At 41.3% G+C, this 21,464-nt stretch overlaps 1 protein-coding gene across 2 annotated transcripts in view; it reads right to left on the bottom strand.

Annotated features, from left to right (window-relative positions):
- The window catches only part of SBF2 (SET binding factor 2), a 224,057-nt gene that overhangs the window by 30,413 nt on the left and 172,180 nt on the right, over window positions 1-21,464 (bottom strand). Inside the window, exons 19-29 of one of the 2 annotated variants that reach the window (XM_081194537.1) lie at window positions 19,511-19,773; window positions 19,247-19,419; window positions 18,899-18,972; window positions 17,757-17,952; window positions 12,466-12,593; window positions 10,320-10,495; window positions 9,650-9,795; window positions 9,337-9,535; window positions 4,730-4,926; window positions 1,818-1,952; window positions 838-933 (exon numbers count right to left, since the gene is read on the bottom strand). In XM_081194537.1, coding sequence (XP_081050663.1) covers window positions 838-933; window positions 1,818-1,952; window positions 4,730-4,926; window positions 9,337-9,535; window positions 9,650-9,795; window positions 10,320-10,495; window positions 12,466-12,593; window positions 17,757-17,952; window positions 18,899-18,972; window positions 19,247-19,419; window positions 19,511-19,773 — 1,783 coding nt within the window. The remainder of the gene's footprint in view (window positions 1-837; window positions 934-1,817; window positions 1,953-4,729; window positions 4,927-9,336; window positions 9,536-9,649; window positions 9,796-10,319; window positions 10,496-12,465; window positions 12,594-17,756; window positions 17,953-18,898; window positions 18,973-19,246; window positions 19,420-19,510; window positions 19,774-21,464) is intronic. The other variant, XM_081194538.1, reaches the window with a different exon arrangement.

Here is a 21,464-nt window from a genome sequence, read left to right as displayed (position 1 = left end):
AGTACTTAATACTCCAGTTCTGGTTATTCTATATCACCACGTTCAAGACTGACAAGCATACTCCTTCGGCTTCTGCATGCGTCACTTTATGCAAAGGAATATTTACACTTAAACACTCGGCTGACTGCACAGCCTCAGTTAAGTGAGAATCTGGACTGGCCGTGATACAATTCAAAGTGATCAATATAGGTTGTAAATGAAGATAATTATTGGTGTATAATAAATAATAATAATAATAATAATAATAATAATAATAATAATAATAATAATAATAAAGTGGGAAAGTATTTTTTACTTCATCATTACAAGTTTGTTCATACATTATTTTTGTGATACAAGTAACTGAAATAAAGCAATACTCTTCACAATTCACCTTTGAGCTACCTTATGTACCAATCAGAAGCTACAACTGCCTGAAGCCCAGTAGTATTTACAACTATTATCTGAAGTGAAAACACTGGACTGGAGATATCCACATCTCATAGAAGTGTGTGTGCACATATTTGCATGGCCATACCAGCTTGTTAAACAGTTGCAACTGCCGCCTAGGTTCTGTGTGTGTAAATGACTGCATGGGCTCAGTTAATTTTCCACCCACAACAGGATTGGTGGCACCCATCATCTGCTAAAGAGCATGCATATCTATTTGCATGTGCAGTTTCTATTTCAGCAAAGGTAAGCCTGTTCTCAAAAGTAGATCAGGTGGAGTTTGGTAGACCAGTTGGTAGTATTTGATTTATACTGAGAAACGGAAGGATAACGCAATAGCAATTCCTCAAATGTTACCATTATTTTCATATTACATCCCCGTGTAGGCTTTGAACTAGTCTTACTAACCTCCTCGGGCAAAGCTATTGGATAGATTTACATCCAACTGTCCTGGCACTACCTGCTTAAACACAGTGGACATTCTTGAAGCCCTCCTTTCAGTGCCTAAAGTCAGTCAAAAAGAATGGAGAGATTAAAAGTACAGTATCATGCAAGATGACATTACCTATTTGTTATCCTGACCTGAGGCCCAAGAGGTATTTTTTAAAATTACACAGAAATGTTCTTTTTATGACTTATATATCTAATTGTTGCTAGTTTACAACATTTAAGAGACATTACACATAATTAAAAAAGTATACATTTGCAGCATCACAGAAGGTTAGGCATGGCTAACACAATCAAAGTATTTAACAACAAATGAAGCAAGGCATGCACAATTTGGTGATGGTGTTATGTTATGAGAAAAGCCAGAATTTAGATACACTTGATTTCACCAACTGATTAAGCCAAATGGACATACTTGGCAAGTTGCATGCTCCTGTGTCTAAGACAGCAGCTTTTACCTTTGCATGAACCCTATCAGGTTTCATCACATGACAACTGAAATAGAATATTAATGCATTTCTTAATGACTTCATCAAGACCTACCTACAAAAAGCTTATTACATTTTAGTCTCTTTGCTTAAAAAAACCCTATTTCTACGTTCGTTAGAGAAAGAAAAGTATTCAATTTCTTCAGCATAAATTTCTAATACTTTGATATAAGCACTGTACATTTTTCCACCTATATGGAATAGAATTTCATTGATTAACAATTCTGCTTAAGTCATTTTAATTTTGAAATTTACCCTGAAAAATTTATATGCAGAAAACACAAAAAAATTATATGCAAAAACCAGACATGTCATCTATGTGGACAGTGAACCATTCAAACAACGGCACACTGAGAGAATATAGAGATAGAACTAGGAAACAAAACAAAATAAATAATAACACAGTCAGACTGGTCTTACATTTAGCATAGCTATATAAAAGCATAACATTACCTGGAGACAAAGCAATTGTTGGCCTGACAGTGAGAGTATTGCCATTCATTTTACAATGGACAGAAATTGCATTCAGTAAGGCTTGAAGGTATTTTTCTTGTTCTATGCTGTTTGATGATTCTAGTGATGTAGGAGCTATGCAAACAAAGGAGGGAATAAATTATATCGATCCTTTATACAGCATGTTTCATGTCATTGAAGTGAAAGTATTACCCAGTGTATGCTCTTATTTAGATAGCTGAATATTACTCCTAAGTTCCAGACATGATAAAGAATGTTGAGAAAATGGTAAATATATTCTGGTATTAAAAAAAACACCCAACAAATAAAATTTGATTAAACTATTGATCACCAACCTACCTCCAAGTATCAATGGAAAGTACAAATTACCCTTCTGTGATCACAAGTATAATATACAAAGAATAAATTGCAGTGGCAATAATTTTGATTTCAGAATACAGGATACCATCACTCTCCCATTAAAACAGGCCTGTTTACACGCCAAACAATGGCTTACCAGGACCACATTAATGTGCATGTTCCTGGAGAGGAGTCTGCGGCTGCTTTGTTTCTTGTTGGTTTTTTGCTGTCTCTATGATGGGGTGAGCTCCCGTTGCTCGGTCCCTGCTCCTGCCAATCTAGCAGTTTGAAAGCACATCAAAGTGCAAGTAGATAAATAGGTACCGCTCCGGTGGAAAGGGAAACGACATTTCTGTGCGCTGCTCTGGCTTTGCCAGAAGCGGCTTAGTCATGCTGGCCACATGACCTGGAAGCTGTACGCCGGCTCCCTCGGCCAATAAAGCGAGATGAGCACCGCAACCCCAGAGTCGGTCACGACTGGACCTAATGGTCAGGGGTCCCTTTACCTTTAAAATGCTCATTATGGACGTTTACTTAACATGCCCCCATATATAGTTTCCTTTATGGCTATGGAGGCAATTTCTTCCCTTTTCACGTATAGAAACATGTCTGCTCACATTAATAAGGATAACATGCCAATGACGGATGTCACTTTTGCTATGCTGAAAGCTACTCCCAAAATACTTCCTGGGTATAGCTCATTAATAGGGTTGCAAAAAATACAGGCAAAGACTGAGTCTAGTGGCTGGAACTTAGATTTCTGGAGAGAGGAACATGTTTGCTTACTTCATGAAAATACCCTTCTTTTTACAGTTATCCTCATATGAGGCTCTCACCCATTTTATTTTTCCACAATTAGTTTTGTTCTTAGAGGCAGACCCCTTTTACTCCAGGCCCCTTTTACACTTGTTTCCTTCCCCATTCCTATTCTCCCATTTAAAAACTTTGCCTTTCCACCCGTTCCCCCCCTTCTCCCAACCTCCCGCAAGCCCAGTCATTGAGGCCCCCCCAAACAGTGTAGAGAATGGGGTAGTCTCTATTTGTGCATAGTTCTGTTTATGTAACCACCAAACCTTGGACTACACATGATGTGATTTTAGTATGGTGGTTTTCTATTGGGGTGAAGCCAAAGTTCTACCTCTGCTGCCATGTTTTATTTTTGCAAATTGCACAACTCTTGTAGTTAAGCTTAAGGAGTAATGTAATCTAGTATTTTAAAATACTGAAAGTAGATACCAATACACACCCACACAAACTTGCACAGCTATGCTTTGTAGATTATTTGCTGAGCCACTGTGGAAAATTCATTTATTGTGTGTATGTATTTTACTTACAAACTCACACAAAGTAGTATGCCATTCATAGGATTATGCTGAAGTATTTAAGCCATGAACATCTATCCTCATCATGAACTCTTGAATGATTCACCGCTTATGTAACTTGTGCATAACTATGAATTATTCTATCCACTGTCCTCTTCAGAAATTCCATAGGGCAAGTTGTTCAGGCAGGCCAGCAACACCAATGTTTATCTCAGGAATAAGCCCTTTCCCTCCTTTCCAAATTAGATGAACTCTGAGGTTCATCTCTATGTTGGCTCTGTGCCTCACAAAGGCAGAACAGGAATTTTGTACCCCAGGGGAATGCCAGATGAGGCTGCAGCATGCCTCCACCCCTCAGATTCTAGTGAATGAGAAGCATTCTGTATGCTTCTTACTAGAGTGGTACTGCAGAGCAGCCTTCCCCAACCTAAAGCTCTTTTGGTGCTTTAGATTACAACCACAATTATTCTTGAGCACCGGCGGCTGATGGGAGCTGAAGTCCAAAATATCTGAAGGGCACCAGGGGTTGGGGGGCACTGGTATCCACATAATTCCATGACAACATGGTACAGGCCATCATAAATAAGAGTGCTGTAGGACTGAACTTCCATGCTATTCTCTTGTTTGATGAACATTTTAGTGAATGTCTATAACCTCTAGTATCCACTTCCTGATGGTGGTTTCTCTAAGACACTTCAGAAGGAACACACTTCACAAGAACGCATAAGCAATTCAGCCCATCATTCATTCCATTATGCTCCTAAGTATTTTTATTTTAATTATCAGCCCCAATGAAAATATTTGCAATGTTTCAGAGAGAAGGGGAGAAATACAAGAGATGGCCCTGTATTTATAATGGTTTGTGTCCAACGTAGCACTAAGTAAGTCTCTTGTTTTTACACTTGTGCGATGGGACTCCCCACTTTCACAGTGTGACTCATAAATCTTTCTAGAAGTTATCCCACCCTCTAGAGCAGATCTGGACAAAGCATGGGGTGTACATTGGGGAAGGAAGTCCTGTTGCACAAGTGGAAATCCTCACTGATGACCCAAAGGAGTTGAATACTGCCCTAAATGTTAAATTGCATGGCTGGCACCCACTATGATACCATGGGGCATTATTTTGGGAAGACAAAAACTAGAAAAACATAATAAAAAGCAGACTGTGTAAACTTATATTAAAGACACTTCTTTCCCACAAAATATCCTGGAAGTGAAACATGCACTCACCTGATGTTTGTGTATTTTGAGATTTGAAAAGGCCAACAACTCCTTTGCCATGAAAGCCACCGGCTCGAAGCAGAAGTGTGCTGGTTTTTGAGTTTTTCCAACAGACCACTGGCAAGCGATTGTGTCTGTAACAGCGAGCTACTCTCTGCAGGCTGCTGTCCTGCACACACTGAGGTACCACTAGTAGCCCTGGATAGCTAAATCAATAAGAAGGGGGTGGGGGGAAGAGAGAGAGAGAGAATTAGATGGTTCAGATAAGCCAAGCTGTGGTACCAGGCTACAAGGAAAACAGATGTGATTGAGGAATACTTCTTACTTATTCCAAATGTTTCAGTTAATCAGATACTGTGTGAATTCAAAACCCACCAATCATGTTAGCCAAGTTTGCATTTCTAAATCTAGCTCCAGTTCTACCCACTTGAGCCATCTCCAATGATCCAGAAGAAGAGGGGAATAACAAGATTAAAGCATAGCATCCAACTTCCCTTTATAATTTTATTGATCATATAGTCAAAATGAATACCTTTCTTTGCTACATCATTTAGGGATATAATTAAAGAACATTATTTTTGAAATGTTTACGCCACATTATTTTGTTTCTCAGCATAAAAAGGTCTCTTTTGCCTGCCCCATCACTAACAGAGGCAAAACCTTCACCTATAAATAGTAATGCCTTCCTTCCCCGTTGTAGTATTCCCTCCTGTGAGGGATCCTTTTTAAAAGGAATTAAAACATTTCTGTCCTATGAGGCTTTTGAGTTGTTTTAATTCCCTTTTTCATATTGACTCTTCCTGGTTTTGTGCTTTTTTTTTGCTTTGAATTAATAGTGTTGCTTTTATTATTTTACAGTGAGGTAGGCCACTATGGAGCTGAACTGTAAAAATTGGCATATTGAATAGAAATGATAACATCAGAATTTATCAAGTTCTATATTAATTTATTTTTGTATTTACAGCTCACATTTAAAGTACAGTATGATCACATCTTACATACATTTAACTTGCGTGATTTCAACTATACACAGATGGAAGCAGGCTGGTTGAAACTTCAAGTTAAATCCAAGCAAGGTGGAGAGTTTAAAAGCTCTTCTTGCACCAGGTCTGCCATCTGCCATCCTGTGAAATCTCACACGAGCACCCCAGAGATGGTACACTGAGCAGACATTGCACCTCAAACAAGACAGAGAGCTCGTTATGCGCTGGATAACCCAATATTGTGGGGTCATCAGAGTTCTTGCACAACCATCCCTAGCCTCTAAGTTTGTGCACTGAGCAGGTTTGGGTTACCCAGTGTGAAAAGAGCTTTTAAGCTTTGCTTAAAACTTTGCTTGCTGGGCAAGGCCTGCATGGCACACAGGCTCTGGGAGTATGGGGGATTCTCTCTGCCCCTCACCTGTTAGCCATTGGGTGGAGCCAAGGGTTTGGGTATACATGATTTTCATATATACAGTGGTACCTCTGGTTACATACTTAATTCGTTCCGGAGGTCCGTTCTTAACCTGAAACTGTTCTTAACCTGAAACACCACTTTAGCTAATGGGGCCTCCCGCTTCTGCCACGCGATTTCTGTTCTCATCCTGAAGCAAATTCTTAACCCGAGGTACTATTTCTGGGTTAGCGGAGTCTGTAGCCTGAAGCATATGTAACCTGAAGCATATGTAACCTGAGGTACCACTTTACAAGGAACTCTTGGAACTGAACCTTGCCCAATATGCAATTGTACTGTACACAAATTAATTCAAATAACTAATGTTTTATCCCAGCACATGAAGTGGTTTACTTATTATTTTCTTCCTTGATCATTTTATCGTTGATGGATACAAACAGTTGATATGGTTTTTGATGAGGCTTGATAGTAAAGCCAAACACAGGGGTTGCCAGGTTACTGTTTCTCCCTCTCCCTCTTCTCCTACAAGCTTTGCTGCTATCACCCTGAGCATCTCTGCCTAGCCAGAGCCAAGAAAGACGCCCTTCCAACTTTTGGAGGGCTTGATGGTTTGTATTTGGGTGCCTTAGTCAAGCAGCAGCTGCCAAACAGCCCACAGCCTTCTTCTCAATCTTAAGAGCTGGGCGAGAGAGCAGAGATTACAGCACAACTGCCAGAAAGAAGGCTTTTATCATTCATCATGTTTACCAGAGGAAGGTGGCACACTTGCCATGGCAAGTGAAAATGAGGAAGCCTGCGGATACTTTCCAACAACATAAATTATTCACAGCACGATCCTTAACATGTTATTATATTACATTTTAAGATTAAGTGTTATTAAATAGTTCCTTTGAAAGCAGTAAGGGGGTCACTACAGCAACACAGAAAGAAACAACATGGTACATTTCATACTTGTCCTAGACTGATTGTTTACAGGCACTTACTTTTTATGAGCAAGAATGTTTAGATGCTCTAATTTAACACACTAAACACTGCCAGTACTTTGGCTCTGACAAGGAACCAACTCTGGCTTGCATCAAAATCCATTTAAACAGCTCTGAAATGATAGTAAGCAAACTGCTAGTTATATAATTTATTTAAAAAATAGAGCAAGTTAACAAAGAAACGCAGCTGCTTCAGATTCTACTCCAACCCTGGCCGAAAGAGAAAAGATTCCAGGGACTCCGGATGTTTTTAAATAAGGTGAATTTGAACATGTGTCTAAAGTCATTTACATAAAAGTTAAGATGATTAAAAATTACATTTCTAATCTATATGAATATTTCCTGGTTTTGAGAAATGCACAGTATGGTCTTGTATGACATTAAGGAAAGTAAAGCTCTTACGTTTCTGAAAAATAAATTCCCAGGGCTGACTGCAAAATTCATTTGACACCCCCCCACTGGTAAGAAAAGTGAAGGGAAAATGCACTATAAATTGTAGAATAGCAATTGTTTGATGCAACTTCGTATAACTTTTTCTTTGATTCAAATCAGAAAGAGTGCTCAACACTTAAGTCGATGTCATGTAACCTCCCTGCAAGCCTTGTGCAAACAAAATCTATGAATGATCAATAAACAGCCTGTTTACAGAGACCTGAAAGAACAAAAACAGATCTGTCCAACTTTTGTTACTGATGAACACTGCTAGCCCCTCGAAGCACATGTGGGCTTTAAAGCCTTGTGGATGGGAAATTCTAGGTCTCTAAAAGGCTATCAAAGGGGCTGGGTAGACTCTGGCAACTGCAGAAAGATAGTGGCTTGCTGAATGGTAACACCCATCCTCCAAACCTTCCCCAACTCTTGAACATATTCCACAATTCTATACAAACTTACAAATGTGTATATGTATTTTAAGGTGAACCAACTATATAGATTTTCTATACATCAACAGGCAAACCACCTAGAGCAAAATAGCAATAAATAAAATAAAATAGCAGAATACCATGAAAACACCAAATGATAAACCAAATGCTTTTATTAGCTACCTGCAGGATTGGCACAATTTCTATTTCCTGCAAATTCTGTTTTCTTAGGTGCAGAAGCATATTGCTTCCATCCAGCACAGCTTTTTCAGGAGAATTCAGAATCTGGTCTTGCTAATTGGTGGGGATGAGCCTCTGGCTCATCATTTTGACGATTAAGTTGATCAACTTGAGAGCAATTTAATTGCTACAATAACTGTTCCAGTTCCAGCTGAAGTGTCCAGTGTTTGTGGGATCAGTTTCAGCTTGTGCAGCCTGATGATATGGATGAGGTACTTGCAGGGCTGTGTCCAACTATGTGCCCTCTGGATCGCTGCCCATTGTGACTGGTGACATTCTGCTTGGGGGTCTTGAATTGGTGGGTCAAGGGTGTGCTCAATGCTTCGTTGCATAAAGGTGGAAGTGACTTCCGCCCTAAAGGAGATGATGGTGCAGCCACTACTGAAAAAGCAGGCACTGGATCCAATCAATTGTAACAACTATTACCCAGCTTCAAATATTTCTTGGGGTGGGGGAGGAGGATAATTGAGAGGATTGTGGCAGAACTGCAGACATTATTGAATGAGGCTGATTATCTGGATCCATTCCACTCTGGGTTTAGGCCAGGGTTCAGGCCTGTACTGGTATTCTTCTGGACCAACTCTGTGGATGGGCATAGTAGCACTTTGTTATGGTGGCTCTGTTCCACCTTACAAGGTCATGTCCAGAGATTAGCATAGGGTGACTGCTCTTCAGCCTCCTGGTATTTACACTTCGTAGTGCCATGGTACACCATTTTGTCCCCAATGCTAATCAGCATCTATATGAAGTCATTAGGAGTTTGCTCCACCTCAAATCACTAAGATTGGGGCTCAGAACCAGATTGTTATCAGGGGAGGTGGGTGTAGTTTGGCCAAAAGCACCTTGAAGGTCAATAGTGAGAAGTCATGGCATGTACAGTAAGTAAATGCTGTGTTGGGACTATTATCCCATCTAGCTAACTATTGTGTACATGACTGGCAGGATTTCAGACAGGAGTGTTTGCCAGCCCTACCTGGAGATGCCAGGGATTGCAAAGCAAGAGCTACAACCCTTCCCTTCTAGAATGAATAATATTTCACATCAACAAGGCTTTGTAATATTTGTCAAAACGCAATGCCATTTGGAATATTTTTTATGGGTTGTGGTTTTAATAATTACAACAAGAAAGTTGGCTCACCTTCTGCAAAGAGAATACATCCTGTTCAAGGCTGTTATTCGAAAGTACTCTGTTTTTGAGCGAGAAGAGCTATTACTGATAGTTCCCAATCCCAAGCGTTGATAATCTCTAAAACAAGCTCTTTCCACTAGCTGTTCCATAGTTGATTTCTCTGATGCTTTCAAAGTAGCACTAGTGTGCATTTCACTGTCATCTGAAACTAAAGTTGTATTATTTTACTATCTTAATATTTAGTGAAGCAAGTACACTGCAGAGTGTAATATGTTAGCTGAATTCAGATATTTACAGAAAAGCCCCTCTAAAGTTTTCTTACCTGATAGATCATCCTCCTCATTCCACCCAGGACGATTCACTCTTTCTTCCACAATTGTCCCCGTTTTCTTCTTTAGTAGGTACTGTCGGCCAATTGTCATCTTCCCTGCACGTTTTGCTCCTTTTACAATTGTTTTTGAAAGAGTGCTACAATTTAAAAAAGAACCAAAATATCTGTATCGTGGTTGAAAGAGAAAAACTGGACATTATCCCTTCTAGGAACTTCCTCTCCAACAGCCACTAGAGAAATGTGTGGAATATATACAAAGTACAGATGTGATCCCATGCCTTCTAATGAATATTGTACATGAAAGGGTTTTTTGTTGCAGCATGTTCTCAATCTTTGTATTTCACAAATAATCAGAGGCATATTTTCATGATGCAGGTCCCTCTCTTACCAACAGGAAGATTTGGTGAGGTGATTTGGGAGCAAGAAATACAGAAAATCCCACCTTAATGATCATAATGTTCCATATTATGATTATAATTATTATGCAATTTTCATTAGAATTCTCACATATATTGCAGCATCTCCTTTACTAAATCATACTATAAGCATGATTTTAAAACTTCTTAAATATAACTCCATTGCAGAATCCTTTTTGAAACTAATAATGTAGAATAGTATTTATAAGAAAGAAGCAAACATACAAAAAGGGACCATTCCTTACCGAAAGGAAGTGTTCTTTTCTTTTTGCTTTGGTAAGATTATCTGAGGTGCAGTTTGACCAGCTGCAAAAGCAAAAGTGCTAAAGATGGACTGGGGGTAGCGAAACTTCATTAGCTGTTTCTTAAATATCTCTACAACTTCAGGGCCCACTTCTTCATCAAAAGCTACCTTAATCAGCTATGTATAAAAAAGATGCAATGAATTAAAAATAAAAGGTAAAATAAAATATAAGAAATATAAAATCAAGTTTCTAAAATATTATTATAAAATAGTATTACTGATTTATGAAGCAATTTATATAAACTTTATGGTTAATTAAATCATTTTTGTAATGCATTGCTTACAAATTAGAAAAGACAAAAGAAAATGTATAAGATCAAAGAAAATCATACAGGAGTTTTGACAGTAATAGTAATAGGGAAGTTTTTAATGTTTAGGGAAGTTTTTAATGTTGGATATTTTATTCTGTTTTTAATCTGTTGGGAGCCACCCAGAGTGGCTCTGGAAACCCAGCTGGATGGGTGGGGTATAAATAAATTATTATTGTTGTTGTTATTGTTATTATTATTATTATTATTATTATTATTATTATTATTATTATTATTCCAACACACTGTATATATTTATTTAAAAACAATAACACTATGTGGAATGGTATAATTTAAAGGTGTTATTTTGGTTTATCTCATGAATAACAAAGAGAAGAAAATACAAGCATTAAAATGAGGCAGAAGATTTCTATGCTATTTTGCTTGAAATGCAATTAAGATTAATCAGTGTCACATTTATGGTATGTTGAACAGACACAACATTTGGGCAAAATGACAAACTATTTTCCATAATATTGTACCACTGTTTGCAAGCCTGTCCATCTTCTCTTGAAATGCTTTGGAAATATGGACAGGGTAAATGCCATCAGAAAGCTGAGACAGAGTGGAGGATAATAGAGTATGTTTGAGGAACCTGGAAGAGGACTTTCCCAAATGCTCCTTCCTACAGAAGCTGCTTATGAGACTGGCACTGCATCCCCTGGCCTATTTGCATGTCTTGTAACCAAGGTGCTTCAATACTAAGGGAAGGCAAAAACTGTCATGCTTAAAAGGCCTGGAAATAAATAGGCAATACTGAAAGTGGGCAAACAGAAGTCGGGTACAGTAACTCATGACCCCACAGAACTATGGCCCAGGTTTATGGATACATTCCATATACACTTTCACTCTTTGATGGGCATTTTGCTTAAGTTCTCTATTGTACTATGAACAAGGCATGGGCAACCTATTTTTAAATGAAGGTGATGGCACTTTATTAATTTATGAAAATGACATCCAATGTTGCATAAGAAATTGTCCAGATTGTGACCTTGCTAAGAAAACCTACTCTACATTTCTGTCATAAATTTGAGGCAGATGCATTGTGTGACAAAGATTAAAATAGTGTTCTTGGCACATCTGCCTAGTGTACCTAGACCCGGGGTCACCAAACATGGTGCCCTCAGATATCTGCCTTGCACTCGTGCTGTGAGGGGAGTATGCTTGCTTTTTTTGGATCTGTGTTTTATTTGTTTTTGGGTTTGGGTTTTGTCTGTTGCAGTGGGAGAATTCTGAGCATCACCAGTTTTCTTCTGCAAAATGAATATTTTGTGGTGCCAACATCGGTTGCTTATTTTTCCAGATGTGGCCCTTAAAAGGAATGCTCCTAGGAAAAACTATTATAGTTGTAATGGTTTCCATTTTTTTAAAATGATCTCTCTTTTCAGTTGAATTAATTTATACTCTGTCTTTCTACAGAAGAAGTCCAAAGTAGTTAACAATAATAAACCCTTAAAACCTTAGTTATACTAACAGGGCTTAAGTTAACTTAATTGTGCGGGATTTTTTTTAAAGCAGCAACAACAACAACAACAACAACAACACTTTTTATTTATTTTAAAGAACAAACATGGAAACAACAACTTTGGCTGCCTCTATTTTTAAAAATTGTGCTTGATTCTGGCCTTTATATGCAGACTTTCTTAGTGGAATGAATTCAGGGACATGATAGTTGATTTATTTTGGAATTGGTGATATTGTGAATATAACATGCAGAAGGAAGTAAGAGTGTTCCAAAAAACCCCAACAAACTATGAACTTTAAGCAGCTTTATTTTACCTGAAACACAGCAGAGGTAATTTGTAGCCCTTCCTGCATGCTTTGTTGAAGCTGGTTCTGGATGGTAATTTTCTTCTCCTTAGTTATTGAGGCAATGGGAACGCTCCGAATAACAGTTTGTTCTCCCACTAAGAATATTAGTCAGAGGAGCACTGCGTCATGGTTCAAGTTATCAGAGCTGTTCATATTTTACATACTCTACTCAATATGTATGATCAGTCTTACACAGATGCAAGAAAGATGCAACCAAGTCAAAGCCATAATCAAAGCTGGAATGTCTATCAAAATATTTAGCTCATTTCATGAAGGACATGCTAAAGAGCCTATCGGTTCCAAAAAAAGGAATATGTACTTCCTCAGTCAGCTTACCAAACTGAATCAATTGATTTATTTTATTAACATTAACATTTAAAAAAAAATAAACCAACACGATGCCTTGTAACATCTATTCCTTAAATTACACCAGATTACATTAAAATGTATTATGACAGATATTCAGCATATGTATGTTTACAAGTAAGTAAGTAAGTAAGTAAGTAAGTAAGTAAGTCCTACTGTGTTTAGTGAAGCTTACACCCAAGAAAAATGTGTTTAGGATTGCTTAATTGAGATTGCTCAATTGCAATTTCAGCAACTTGGCTATCTTCATGAGAAAGATGAATTTAGAAAAGTTGTACATTATGGGATGACAAGCATAGTTCTAGTGGCTGTGGGTCAAAGTTTACAGTTTTGCAACAAAAGGGAAAATTTGTTTTGTGGGGCACTTTTGGTTGTGTGGAAAGAGCCATTTATATAAAAGTGTTAACATGTGGCAACACTTTTATACATGAATTCCAAACATTATAAATGGCATATCCAGTGTATCACTGTCATATCAATTATGCAAAGTCATATTACGCAAGGTAATATTTCTGTGTTAGCGGAGTCTGTAACCTGAAGCGTATGTAACCTGAAGTGTATGTAACCCAGGGTACCACTGTAGAATTCTTATCCTCAAAAAGCTACAGTTACAATTTTCACTTAACAAGTAAGATAATTGTTAAATAAATAATTGCTACTTTTTCATTGGCCCAATATAGCAGTTTTATAAATTGTTAACATTATTTGTTCTCATGACATTTTAAAATAGTGTACTTTTATTAATTTCTGCTCTTTTATTAAAGTGAAGGATTATATAGATTCAAATTACTTTCCACTCTGGGAGAAAAAGTTGTTGCAGAAACCAGTTCACTAATTTCTCATTCACTGGCTATATCTCTCACACCCATGGCAAACTAGTTAAACACTAACCACATAAGAACCACAGAACTAGCCAGGAATAAGATAAATGAACTGTAATTCAGAACTTACAACTGCTACAAATGCAAGCAAAAAACACTGATTGACAACTTTCTCAGTTTAAACATGTAACACCAACTTCTTGATCCTGTATATAAGAACACAAGAAGGGCCTGCTAGATTAGGCCAATGGCCCATCTAGTCCAGCATCTTGATCTCACAGTGGCCAACTAGATGCCTATAGGGCATGAATGCAACAGCACTCATCCCACTTTTAATTCCCAGGAACTGGTATTCAGAGACTTACTGCCTCCAACAGCAGAGGCAGAACATAACTATTGTGCTAGTAGCCAATGATAATAAAGGTCACGTACTCAATATTTCTGCCTGCACAAGAAGAAGTTTCCATATTATTTGTGCATATCTGCCACCAACCAACCAACCATCCAAACATCCATCCATCTACTTTTATTCATGTGAGTGATCCAGGTAATCCTTGAGTAGTTGCTCTTGTCTTTTTAACATGTTTCTCCTACTCAGAGTAGATCCTTTAAAATCATGAACATGATTAAGTTAGGTCCATTAGTTTCAATAGGTCTCCTCTGAGTATAATGTAGATAGCTCTAACCTATAACCAGGACCTTCACATGTCATGCTATACCATAGTTTAGCATAAAACCTCTCCTCCTCCTAGAGGGGAGGTGTTGTGAGCGGGAGCCGTTCCCGCGTCAGCAGGGGGGCGTACTCGGCCCCCTGCACCACTCACCCGGCTGCCGTGCCCACCAGGCCAGCCAATAGGGTTGGCTTGGGGGCGAGGTCTAGCTGCATTCAAGCGGTCGCAGCAGCCCCACGCCTCATTCTGCTTCCCTGGAGTCATCGGATCACCCGCCCGCCCTCCCTCCCTCCAGGTCATATTTATGCTTTGACCTTGCTATGGACTTTGGTTGGTTGCCCTGGTTGCCCAGGGGGCCTGCTAGGAGTTTTTATCCATTTGGCAGATTGGCACCAGCCTCTTGGTTTTTCGCCTACCTCATAGCAAATCGCCACAACTTTTTTGGTATTGGCAGTTAGGCACTGGGATATGTGTTGTGCGTTGGTGGGTGGGGTTTGGCCATCACCTACCCCCGCCCCTTGTTGGGTATTCCATTAAAGGAATCCAGCGGTCGTGGATCCTGTCCAATGCCCTGTCGGTGGCTAGGGCAATGGCACGACCCCCAGTGACATCAGGGGAAGCTTCCAGTTGTATTTGCATCAACAAGCTCCTGCCACTGTTTATTAACCTCCAAAGACCCCTGCAAATATAGGTTATTTGACCCAATACCTAAGCCAATACAGTGGTGCCTCGCAAGACGAAATTAATTCGTTCCGCAAGTCTCTTTGTCTTGCGGTTTTTTCGTCTTGCGATGCACGGTTTCCCATAGGAATGCATTGAAAATCAATTAATGCGTTCCTAGGGAAACCGCCTTCAGACCAGGTCCGGGGACAGTCTGTCCCCGGACCTCTTCTGAAGGCTGGGGGGGGGGGGGACAAGGGCTTTTCTTCCCAGCCCCAGCATTTTAAAAAACCCTGGGACAGCGGAGGAATTCTCCGCTGTCCGGGGCGATCTTAAAATGCTGGCGGGCGGCATTTTAAAATCGCCCCGGACAGCGGAGGACTTCTCCGCTGTCCGGGGCGATTTAAAAGCCCCTGGGAAGGCAGGCAGGGGGGACAAAGACTTTTGCCCCCTGCCCGCCTTCAGAAGGTGTTCCCGCCCCCCGCCCCACTTCGGAACAGCTTTCCGAAGTGGGGCGGCTGGGGCAGGTGTCCCCGCCCCCCCTCCCCACTTCGGAACAGCTTTCCGAAGTGGGGCGGCTGGGGCAGGTGTCCCCGCCCCCCCGCCCCACTTCGGAACAGCTTTCCGAAGTGGGGCGGCTGGGGCAGGTGTCCCCGCCCCCCCTCCCCACTTCGGAACAGCTTTCCGAAGTGGGGCGGCTGGGGCAGGTGTCCCCGCCCCCCCGCCCCACTTCGGAACAGCTTTCCGAAGTGGGGCGGCTGGGGCAGGTGTCCCCGCCCCCCCGCCCCACTTCGGAACAGCTTTCCGAAGTGGGGCGGCTGGGGCAGGTGTCCCCGCCCCCCCTCCCCACTTCGGAACAGCTTTCCGAAGTGGGGCGGCTGGGGCAGGTGTCCCCGCCCCCCCTCCCCACTTCGGAACAGCTTTCCGAAGTGGGGCTGCGGGGGCAGGTGTCCCCGCCCCCCCGCCCCACTTCGGAACAGCTTTCCGAAGTGGGGCGGCGGGGGCAGGTGTCCCCGCCCCCGCCCCACTTCGGAACAGCTTTCCGAAGTGGGGCGGCGGGGGCAGGTGTCCCGGCCCCCGCCCCACTTCGGAACAGCTTTCCGAAGTGGGGCGGCTGGGGCAGGTGTCCCCGCCCCCCCGCCCCACTTCGGAACAGCTTTCCGAAGTGGGGCGGCTGGGGCAGGTGTCCCCGCCCCCCCGCCCCACTTTGGAACAGCTTTCCGAAGTGGGGCGGCTGGGGCAGGTGTCCCCGCCCCCCCTTCGGAACAGCGTTTTAAAATGCTGGGGGTCGACACGGGGAGATTTTAAAATGCTGGGGGTCGGCAGCGCTTCGCTCCCGACCCCCAGCATTTTAAAACCTCCCCGGGACACGGGGAGATTTTAAAATGCTGGGGGTCGGCAGCGCTTCGCTCCCGACCCCCAGCATTTTAAAATCTCCCCGGGACAGAGACTTCTCTGCTGTCCCTTGGAGATTTTAAAATGCTGGGGGTCGGCAGCGAACGCTTCGCTCCCGCCCGCCAGCATTTTAAGATCACCCGGGGCAGGCGGGGGGGGGGAGGCAGGCAGGGGGAGCAAAGACTCCTCTTCTGAAGGCCGGCTGTGGGCGAAAGTCTTTGCTCCCGACCGCCAGCATTTCCCTATGGGCTTTCGTCTTGCGATGCAAGCCCATAGGGAAATTCGTCTTGCGAAGCGCCTCCAAAACAGAAAACCCTTTCGTCTTGCGGGTTTTCCGTCTTGCGAGGCATTCGTCTTGCGGGGTACCACTGTACCACTCACTTGCTGTAACCAATAAAAGTTGCGGCCTACTTTAGCCCATTAACCTAAAATACATGTGTCCTTGTGTTTATCACTACGTGGGTGGAGCGTCCTCGACTCACAATGTGCATAAGCTGAAATGAGCCCAAGCAAGCCTTTGGCTCCTGGCAGGAGACCTCAGCAGCATTTACTTTGCTTGCACTTAATCTCAGATTGTTACTGCTTGTGAACAAAGGATAGTTGTTTATAACAAACTAAAAAGTCTGATCCATAGCCCAACAGTTGAGGACATGGAAATTGCTTCTGACCAATCTCCTGGATCACATTTTTTGTTTGTCCATATAAGCACATCCATCCATCCATCCATCTGCCTATGATCCACATATATGTCTTTATGTCTATGCTCCAGACAGTTCAAGAAAACTTTTTTATGAAGCCTATCACATTACAGTCCTATCCATGCATTCAAAGGAAAAGAGGACTTAAACTGAGAAGCAGGCTTGTGCATGCTGCCTCCAAGTTCCCTCCATATGCCTAGTGTCCCCACTCCACTCTAAGTCTTTCCAAGTACAGCAGGAGGGTTTGAAGGGGGCTTCTAAGTGCATTCGACAGATAATACAAGGTTCCCAATCATAGGAAGGCTTGTAAATGTGTCCAGCTGAATGTGCCTAAATGCCCCCCTTCAGACCTAGTCAATGTGATAAAGTTGGGGTGCAGTGAGTGCATCTGACACGTATGTTCTCCCCAGTTTAAGCCCTTACATGTTCTTTTGAACACATGAATAAGGCTTATGAGAACAATTATAATAATTTGTTATTTAATTAGCTATGCAGATTACAGAAATTCATACCAATCAGAAGGTTGAATTATAGATACTGATCCTATTCTGGCACATTTGTTTTAAGCGACTTAAATGGACTGCGGGTTAGCTTCAAGTGTGTTCTGAAGTAAAAATTTATTTTAACATTCATAAAGAAGACCATACCTAGTTGATCATGAGGTGTGCCTTTAAATATAACTCTGTACGTAGTAAGGAACAAAGCTCCTTCTGCAGGGAGAATGTGAGGGCCTCCAAGCAATCCTCCAGTTGCCTCCTCTCGGCCATCAGGATCCAGAAGCACACGGAGACCTTCACACACAAACTCTTCCCCTGGTAGCAAAGCTGGTCGTAGAATCTTGGGCTGAGCCCAAAGACAAGATTTATATATATATATATATATACACAAATTGTGTTACACATAGTACACTACAGGTGTCAAACTAAAAAGGATTGAGCTGGAATTACAGCTATAGTTTGTAAAAGACAGGTTATTGTAAAAATGGGTGTATTTTGTAGAAAAGGGATTTAACAAAGAGCCCTAGTCCAACACTCTAACCACTATACCACACTAACAATCACATTGTTTGCATTCATAGAAGGGATAAGGTGTGCCAGCTGGGCAGATAGTCACTAATCTGGTCTCCCTAGGGCTTTCCTGCACTCTTTCAGATCTCTCATCACCATTCATGGTCAGAAACATCCCTCTGCCCCTGTGCTTACTGGGCAGACTGGATTTCAACTAGGATAAGAGTAAGAACTGAGTAAAATAAGTTCCGTCTTTTTAGAAAAGTGGCAAAGATGCAAGGCTCTGATGGGTTGGAGCAGGAGTGGGGAATCTCTGGTTCTCTAGATGTTGTTGGAGTCCCAACGTTGCCTACTTAGCATAGCCAATGGTCGGGGGGTGGGGGATGGGAGTTGTAGTTCAGCAACGCAGGAGGGTCACAGGTTCCCAGTGTCTGGGTTAGAGTTTTTGCCTCTTCAGTCCAAAAGGGAAAGCATTATTTGCTTAGATGCTGTTTGACTGGAAAAGGGAGTGGGTCGATAAAGAATAGGTCTTAAATCAACAATGGACATGCAACAGCAGCTTATTTTGATTCAGAGGTTTGGCTGATACTTTTTCTCTAGTTCATATTTCACAAAACTATAGCCAAGCTGCTTATTTGTTGAATTTTTCATATTTTTCAGCATCCTTTTAAATGTTCCAAATATCTCCTCAATTATATTAGAAAAAAACCCCCACAGAAAACTGAGCAAACTTGCCATATACCTAAAATGTAAATAGTGTAAACAAAGTCCAAAATACTTGCCTTCTGAATTGGTGGCAACCTTCTACTTTCTCGATGAACAGCTTCCAGAGTCTCAATGTGCATTGCTACAATTCCTGGGAGCAAACACCACCGCAAATGAGCAAAACATAGCAAGAAGAAAACAAACTAAAATAATTCCACCCTTCTAAAAACTGCTTTCAGAAAGCCCAGAATAGGGCTCTCACATGACTATGTAGACACCGACAGACTAAAATTAGAAGTGCAAACCCTTATTGTCAACTGAAAATAACACACACAAAGAAGCTCTTTTCAAAAATATCTTTTCTCAGACAGTGCAAAATACATCCCTCTCAAAATATTTCAAGACTTCAGCATAGCTCTTCATACCTGGTATCATACAATGAAGACTCCTGATGTGATCCTGTGTAACTCCACTTTCTGTACAAACCTTGTCTATGAACCTAGTAATGAAGCGTATGACAGCATTGGCAATGTCATTGTTCTCAGAATCCTCAAACCCACTTTCAGTATCATAACTCTCAGCAACGCTGCCTGCAATGCTAAAAAAGCAATTCCAATCAGTCAAATCTACACTGGAGCAAAATAAACATCACTCTATTTGAAAATAATGTGGTTGTCCTGATTACACACCTATTTGTGACAATGCTATTGCTTCCACTCTCCCAGTCGCCCGTTGCTGAAGTTCTTAGGAGTTTGTTTTTACTGGTGTCCAGTGGCACCAGCAGGTATACCATGAGGTTAGCAAAATGAATTGCCTGACTGAAAACCATACTTTCTTCACTTTGTACTAGTTGCTGTTGAGTCTCTTTACTAAGTGTTGGCCACAGACGCATCTGCTCAGCAGCTAAGTCCATGGCAGTCTTTTCTTGGGCCTGGGCATCAGAATTCTTCTCCTAGGGGAGAAAATGGTTAGACAGTAGAATATTATACTGTGGCTTTAAATTATTTTCGTTCTTTTGGAATGGGGACAAAGGCTGCCTATAAACTATATATGAGACCATATAACACTGGTCTTGAAAGACCTACACTGGCTCCCAGTACGTTTCTGAGCACAATTCAAAGTGTTGGTGCTGACCTTTAAAGCCCTAAACGGGCTCGGTCTAGTATACCTGAAGGAGCGTCTCCACCTCCATCGTTCTGCCCGGACATTGAGGTCCAGCGCCGAGGGCCTTCTGGCGGTTCCCTCGCTGTGAGAAGCAAAGTTACGGGGAAGCAAGCAGAGGGCCTTCTCGGTAGTGGCGCCCGCCCTGTAGAACGCCCTCCCACCAGATGTCAAAGAAAAAAATAACTACCAAACTTTTAGAAGACATCTAAAGGCAGCCCTGTTTAGGGAAGCTTTTAATGTTTAACAGGTTATTGTATTTTAGTGTTTTGTTGGAAGCCTCCCAGAGTGGCTGGGGGGACCCAGCCAGATGGGTGGGGTATAAATAATAAATTATTATTATTATTATTATTAGGGGAAGAGAACCTTTGCTGAAGAACCAAACATAAGAAAAAACACTGTGCAAAGAATAACAATTAATGAACCACAATGCAGGATTTGGTACTGAAGTTGCAGTTTTCTTGCTCATGGGAAATTATGCCTCTACACCACCCACGTACTGCCTCTAAGTTGTGCTACTGCATACTAAGCGACAGCAGAACATTATAGAAAGGCTTCTCTACTGGTTGATGTCTCAAGATGCACTTTGCTTTTTGCATCCACATTGCTCAGGGGTGGGGCAAGACCTGGATCTGCCTGCAAAAAACCATTCAATTTCCAAATGTCGTGCCCATCTTATCCTTTACTTTCCATTGCATCTGAAATTAGATCCTTGTGCAAGCACAGGGCCATGGCTGGTCTTAAAATTTAAAGAACTATTTCTGACATACCTACACAATCCATAGAAAAAGGAATGCACAACATGGAGCGATACTGAAGGCAAGTCTAATTCACTTATAGCCCTCTCAACACAGCATCAATTTAATCTGCTTGTTGGTGGGTTTAATTGTTTTTGTTTGTTTCCTCATTGCAGTTTTACAAGCTAATATATACATTAGGATTTCATTCTGCTTGCAAACTCTTGGCTCGTTCTCACAGTGAATATGAATTGGCTCAAGAACTAACTGCCTGGCATTCAACTAACTGCCTGGCACAGATGATACTGTCCAATCTTCTGTAGTGCTTGAGTCAGTGAGCCACGTGTAGCTATAAATAGCTTATAGCACTGAAAAAGTTACATGTTTTCACATGCCAGATTTCAAATCCAACAGTCGTTCTCTGTAAACGAAGTGGATGGCACGTAGACACAACATATTGTAGCCTAAAGAAATTAGGGCAAAGGTGACTGGCAACTGTTTTCACATAACCTCATTTTTTAAAGGAAAAGCAGCAGGAACCTACAATTGTATGATCAGCCTTTTAGACTTCTGAAGAATATGAGGAAAAGCTTCAAGTGTGCGTATGTGCTACAACTGCTTCTATTTCCCAATTCTGCTACCACTGTTCTCTGTTGCTTCCCTATAGTACAGTTAATATTGGTAGCAACTTTCCTGTTCATGACTTTTCCTTCATTTTTGATAGTCCCTATAGTATTTAGAGGAA

Source organism: Podarcis bocagei (genome assembly GCF_964188305.1).
Source record: "Podarcis bocagei genome assembly, chromosome: 1".
Lineage (NCBI taxonomy): Eukaryota > Metazoa > Chordata > Lepidosauria > Squamata > Lacertidae > Podarcis > Podarcis bocagei.
Note: the sequence above shows the minus strand (reverse complement) of the source record. Positions and strands in the feature narration are given on the sequence as shown.